Source organism: Limulus polyphemus, unplaced genomic scaffold, assembly GCF_000517525.1.
Source record: "Limulus polyphemus unplaced genomic scaffold, Limulus_polyphemus-2.1.2 Scaffold1096, whole genome shotgun sequence".
Lineage (NCBI taxonomy): Eukaryota > Metazoa > Arthropoda > Merostomata > Xiphosura > Limulidae > Limulus > Limulus polyphemus.
Genome location: NW_013666706.1, coordinates 65,384 through 71,652, shown reverse-complemented (window position 1 = coordinate 71,652; position 6,269 = coordinate 65,384). Strand labels below are relative to the sequence as shown.

General features: G+C 36.7%; 1 protein-coding gene across 3 annotated transcripts in view; it reads right to left on the bottom strand.

Moving 5' to 3' along the window:
• Positions 1 to 6,269, bottom strand: part of LOC106462106 (transport and Golgi organization protein 6 homolog) — a 124,848-nt gene that overhangs the window by 68,354 nt on the left and 50,225 nt on the right. For all 3 annotated transcript variants that reach the window (XM_013921992.2, XM_022389245.1, XM_022389244.1), the window contains exon 3: positions 5,670 to 5,781. In XM_013921992.2, the coding sequence (XP_013777446.1) occupies positions 5,670 to 5,781 (112 nt within the window). The remainder of the gene's footprint in view (positions 1 to 5,669; positions 5,782 to 6,269) is intronic.

Genomic DNA, 6,269 nt, shown 5'->3' with positions numbered 1-6,269 from the left:
CAAAAAACTAAAATGTGTACACTTTTATTCTTAGGTGAAGCTGTAATAAAAACTTTTGACCGACAGCTCACGTGACTTTTTGCGTAGGCGTGCGCACAAATTTTCCGTTAAGTTTCAGCGGTTACTGTTGAATAACTTTGCAAATGTGGCTTATATGCACACCAAATGAGACTCCTAATTGTAAGTTGTAAAGATCAATCAGTGTACCAAATTTGAAAAATAAATCCATAAAAGTTAAATATGTTTCTCTATCAAATAAAGTTTCCGTACTTTTGGTGGAAAGAAAAAAACAAATAAGAAGAAACTCTATCAAAATTGGATATTTTATATCTCAGGTATTTCTTAACAGATTGCCTTAAATTTGATATGTAAAGTAAGGGTCCAGTAGAGTAGTGTTTCTCAAAGCCGGTCCCCGGAGTACAAATTGCCGGTCCGCAACGTCTCTAGATTTACCTGAATCTAGTCAGCCCCCGACAAAACATTTGACTGAACTTAGACTATAGCGCTTAGTCATAGGTCACTGAAAAGTGTAAAGGCCTCGAATTTGTCGAATTTCATTGTATCATCTCATTGCATTATCTCATTCTAAATGATGTACTCACAATAAAATTTTCTTTGTAATTCTAAATTTGATGCTTCTCTGAGTTTTAAGTTAATTATTGTCTTCTTATTCAATTCTTAGCACACCTTAATTCTTTGTTTCAGATGGAAAAACGCGGTCCTTTGGATAAGTTCATAAAGAGAAGACATCCTGAAAATGATGATAGTGAGGATATTTCGGTGGATTCGGGTGAAATTGGACCACCATCGAAAAGGAGGAATCGAATTAGCTACACTCGAAAATATGACTGCTCATATATTCAGTTTGGATTTTGTGCCATGAATGAAAATGGAGTGGAAAAACCACAGTGTGTGATTTGTGGTGAAATCTTGAACAATGACGCCATGAAACCCTCGAAATTGAAGAGGTCATCAAAATGCCAAACATGATGAATTGGTTTCAAAACCACAAGAGTTCTTTGAAAGGAAGTATGATAATTTGAAATCATCCCAGAAACAACTGCTCAATTTGACACACGTAACTGCTTGTGCACTGCGCTCTTCATATAAGGTTGCTCTTCGTATTGCCAAGGCAAAGAAGCCATTTACAGTTGGGGAGACACTCGTGATAGGCTGTTTTAAAGACGTATGTCAAGAAATGCTGGGCAAGGCAGTGGCACAGAAAGTATCCCAAGTTCCAATGTCAAACGACACTATTGCACGTTGCATCCACGATTTGGCAGAAGATATGGAAGATCAGCTCATAACACAAGTTAAATCGTCAAAGTATTATTCGTTACAGCTCGATGAAAGTGCTGATATTGCAAATAAGGCGATTCTTATGGTTTTTGTGCGTTACAAATACAAAGGAGATTTGAAGGAGGAGTACTTTTTTTCTGATTCGTTACCAACTAGCACAACTAGTACAGAATTGTTCAAGAGTTTGAGCAACCACATAGTTTGAAAATTCGATTTGAATTTCCAAAATTGTGTCGGCATCTGTACAGATGGAGCTGTACGTCATTCCGGCGTGATAGCCCAGATTAAAGCAGTGGCTCCGGATTGTAAATCAACACACTGTATAATTCACAGAGAAAATCTAACCATTAAGAAAATGTCACCCGAATTAAACTCAATTCTGAGTGAGGTTGTGAAAATTGTGAATCATGTGAAGGCCAACGCACTGAATTCAAGGTTATTTGCAGCATTATGTGAAGATGCGGGTGCTGAGCACACACAACTCATACTGCATGCTGATATATGCTGGTTGTCCAAAGGCAAAGTTCTCTCTCGAGTATTTGAACTACGACATGAGCTCACCCACTTCCTCCAGTTCAAGAAACCACATTGGTCAGAACTATTCCGAAATTCTGAATCTGTTGCAAAGCTGGGTACATGGCGGATATTTTTGACATCTTGAATACCTTCAACGTCTCCATGCAGGGACAATTGGCTACGTGCTTCACAATATCAGACAAGTTTGATGGAATGAAATGCAAGCTGGATGTGTGGAAACCTCGCGTGTCGAAAGATTGCTTTGATATGTTTCACAAACTGTCAGCAACAATAACTGAAACAGACTCGGGACTTGAGATGTCTGTATTGAGAGCCAAGATCAGTGAGCATTTGACGGCTCGGAGCGCTTTGAGATGTACTTTCCGTCAGAGGAAGACCCTCGAAAACGTAATGGATAGATCAGAAACCCTTTTTAACATCGGAACACCGATTGTCGGTTGCATTGGAGGATCAATTGCTGGAGCTTGCTGCTGACAGTAGCATGAAAATCCTTTTCCAATCTGCAGAATCCTTGGTGTGCTTTTGGATCAAAGCTAGAGTGGAGTATCCTGAACTGGCTGGAATCGCTATCAAAATACTTCTCCAATTTCCATCAACATATCTGTGTGAGACTGCTTTCTCAACAATGAATGTCATAAAGACTAAGTACAGAAACCATTTGGACATTCGAGCCCCATTGCGTGTTGCACTGTCTTCCATTGAGCCAAGACTTGATAAATTGACAAATAAAAAATAAACTCTCTTTTCACGCTGACAGCAATCCAATGATTCTTATATTGATGTAAACTCTACATTTATTAAAGCAATCCTTTCATAATGATGTATGTACGTATATATTTTTTTTAAATCATATAATAGAATAATTATGCATTTCTTATCAGAAAGTTTGAGAAACACTGCTCTAGGGTAGGTTTGGCAATTCCAGAGCACTGCAACTATAACATCAGATATGTAAAGAAAAAGAAAAAGTACAGCAAAAAGGTATTTCCATCTTGGTTGGAGCTATGGAACATCATATGGAGAATGATCATCTTAACTCCAATGTAATGAATGTTATACAAGGATGTGCACAGAGATGTGGGAAATGTACCTGAAAAAGCATTATTAGTTACCAAATGGTATCCTTTGTCCACTTTTAGAAAGCATCACCCTCTCATGAACTACCAGTGGAAAGGGTGGAATTTTATCTAGGGCAAAGACGGAGGTATATGTAACATGCAAGAGTACAGACTGGATGAATCCATTGAAACACAGAGTCTCATATTATAAAAAAAATTTTTTTTAATTGAATGATTGCACAATCCCAAATAATCCTGTAATGGTTAATATGGGTTTGAGGAAGTATTGTGTTTAACAGGTTACCACAGGTGACACAGGTGTGAATCCAAGTGATAACTAAACAAGTAACAGAGAATAACTCACCTGACAGGATTCCACCTGGCTTGAAGAATCAAAACTGAAGTAAATCGAATCCCAAAACGAAGAGATAACCAAAGAGAATCACTAGTTCACCAACTTTCGGCTCTTAGGCAAAAAGGTACCAAACTTGATCACAACACCTGATAGATGCAATCAAGCAGAGTTTGAATAGAAGGATCAAACAACAGCCACCAAGTAGGAGCGATAAGGCAATCCCTTAACTTTGAGTTACTCATCTGGGCAAATACTCAAAGAAGAATGTGGAGAGAAGTGTAGGCATACAGAAAGAAAGAAGTTTTTACAAGATTGACTCAGGGCATCAATGAGCAGAAAACTTATACCAGGATCTAAAGACCAGTAGAATGGAAGAATAAGGTTGACTGACAAAACAAAGGCATTGATTATTGGATGACAAACCTTTCGCACAGCCACTAAAACAGCAAAGAATGGTGGTTTCACTCTGTGTGATGAAGCCGACAAACTAGAGAAAAAAAGTCTTCCAAAATGTTCATCACACTAGGACTCAAAGGTAAGCAAGTTGAGAATGAAATCAAGGAAGTAGTGAAACAGCAGCAAAGTAAAGAGTGAATACTGCCCTAATTGTAGGTGTAAGCTACCACAGTGAATTGTCTGTTACCACTAACACAGATTGGTGGGATAGAAGTAGCAGAAACTTAAGACAAATTCATTAAACAGCCCAAAGTTCTAACATGTTGATGTGAGTTGTTTCTTCCTGATTATTATGAGGAATAAAAGAAGACCTTGCTGTTGTAAACTCTTGGTTCAACCAAAAACTGGAAAAACATGATAGTGACAGAAGAAATAGGCACGATGCATGATAACAGATCCAGAAGTCATATTCTAGTAAGAAACAAGGTCCCATTGGTGGTGTCACTAGCAAGTGTTCCACAATGGAATGATAATGTGTAGTGCCATTGTTCTAAAGGATGTCTTTGGCAGTAGGTCTGTGAGACTACAAGGCTTGCATTGCTATAGAAGGCAACTGAGTAGTTCCTTTAACTGTATTAACTTAAAATAGTTGTGTTCGTATTAAATGGGAATTGAGGTTACAGATGAGCTATTCAATAAATGTAACCAGCTGGATGGTCAACTGTTAGACAATGAATGAATGAACAAAAAGGCTGAAATAAACCAATTGTCCCTGTAAAAATAGTGAGTGTAGAAGACCAGCAAAAACTAAACAACTTGATAGAAATCCAAATGAAAGGGGCAGTGAACTTGTAAACTATCCTCAGTGTCAAAAAAAGAGGATGGTGATGGATGAATAGAAATAGAAATAAAACCATATTTTATGTCCACCATCATCATCCCATGACTGTAATGAATAAACTTTCACAAGATCCTCATGTTTTCTATTTGAAAATGATACATCTCCAGGAAAATGTGAGTTGAAATAGATCTAAGAACACTCTCAAACTCCTGATTTCTTCAGAACCACAAGGAGAAAGAAATAAAAACCTGGAAAAGTGTAATAAATTATTTCATCTGCTCTTTTCTGATGGAGATATGGAACTTTCCAATTCAGAATTTGTAAGTGATGAATTGGAAAGAAGAGGAAAACACATTAAGGCCATACTGAAGAATCTGTCGAACCCAAAGGTCTAACAGGAGAACAAATAATTCAAGACCACCCCACCTAAAAATCCAGATACGAGATTCATCCAGAACAGAAAAATAATTAAGTGGGTCAAGAAAACCAAACTTTGCCATGTCTATGTTAGCCACTTGGTAAAGTCCAATGGAACAAGCAGAAGTAAATAAAGGGGGGCAAAGTAGGAGTAAGAACATTACTTGCTGGCTGTCTTGAAATGAATGGCTACCAGAAGTAAGTTAGAATGTTAAAACCCATATAAGCTCCTGCTGGCTGCTTCTCCTGGATGGGAAACTAGTAGAGGTAAAAATTGTGCAAAAACAAAAGGTGCAGGGAGGAAGTTCTTTAAGGTTCAGAAGAAATGGTGGGGGGAGAAATGAGTACTGTGTTACAATGAAGAAGAGTCTGAAAATGAAACAAGTTCATAGCATGCAGAGCAAAAACTTAACTATGGATAAAATTAGAAACATTTGCAGCAACAGTTATTCACTTCAGAATTCATAGTGAGTGAGGTAGCTATCAGCACCACTGTCAACCAGAAAATATGTCTTATAGCAGGAAAGTAGATCCTACGTATTTTCTCCTGACATATGTGCAATAAGTCACATGGCAGGTGGAAGAGTGGAAAACTGGATAGTCGATGCATGCTCTGCATTGTGTAAAGGGCATTCAAAACCTAAAGTCACACAACTGTTAACAGCATGAGAACAACTTAACAATAATTTTTTTTGCTATTTCAGAGGTATGTCTATCTGATTTGAACTGAAACATGCTAACTCTTTGTACAGATAAAATTGCTTACCAGATACTTTCTCAAGAACTTGAAGAATATTTGAAAACTTAATATCATAACTACTCCCATCAGGTTTACTTTCATGGTTTTCTAAATCAGCAGCACCAAACGTATCTGAAAGCTGAATGAAAAGATATAAAAATATATTTATTACGATAATTAACTGCCAAGTAAACAAACTGTTGTAACCATACCTATGTAAAACAGTGTCTAATTCAAAGTAAATGTCTTAAATGCAATCACTTCTCTCTCTCTCTCTCTTTGGAAGCATAATGTCTGATTCAATGTACATGTCATTATTATATTGATAAAAAAACTGGTATTTCAAACAGTACTTCTCTTCCAAGAGTATTAAAAATTATGAATTTTAAAATAAAGTAAGGATCCTGCTATAAAAAGTAATGAAACAAGAAATAAAACCACAATCACAAATTTATAAAATTTAATCCTTACTTTGGCCTACTGATAAGTGTATAAAGCTGCCAAAGCAGGGATTAAGTTTTATAAATTTGTGATTGTGGTTTTAATTATTTTTTAATAACAGGATCCCTACTTCATTTTAAAAGTAATAATTTTTTAATACTCTTATTTGTTTATTGTTTATGTTGT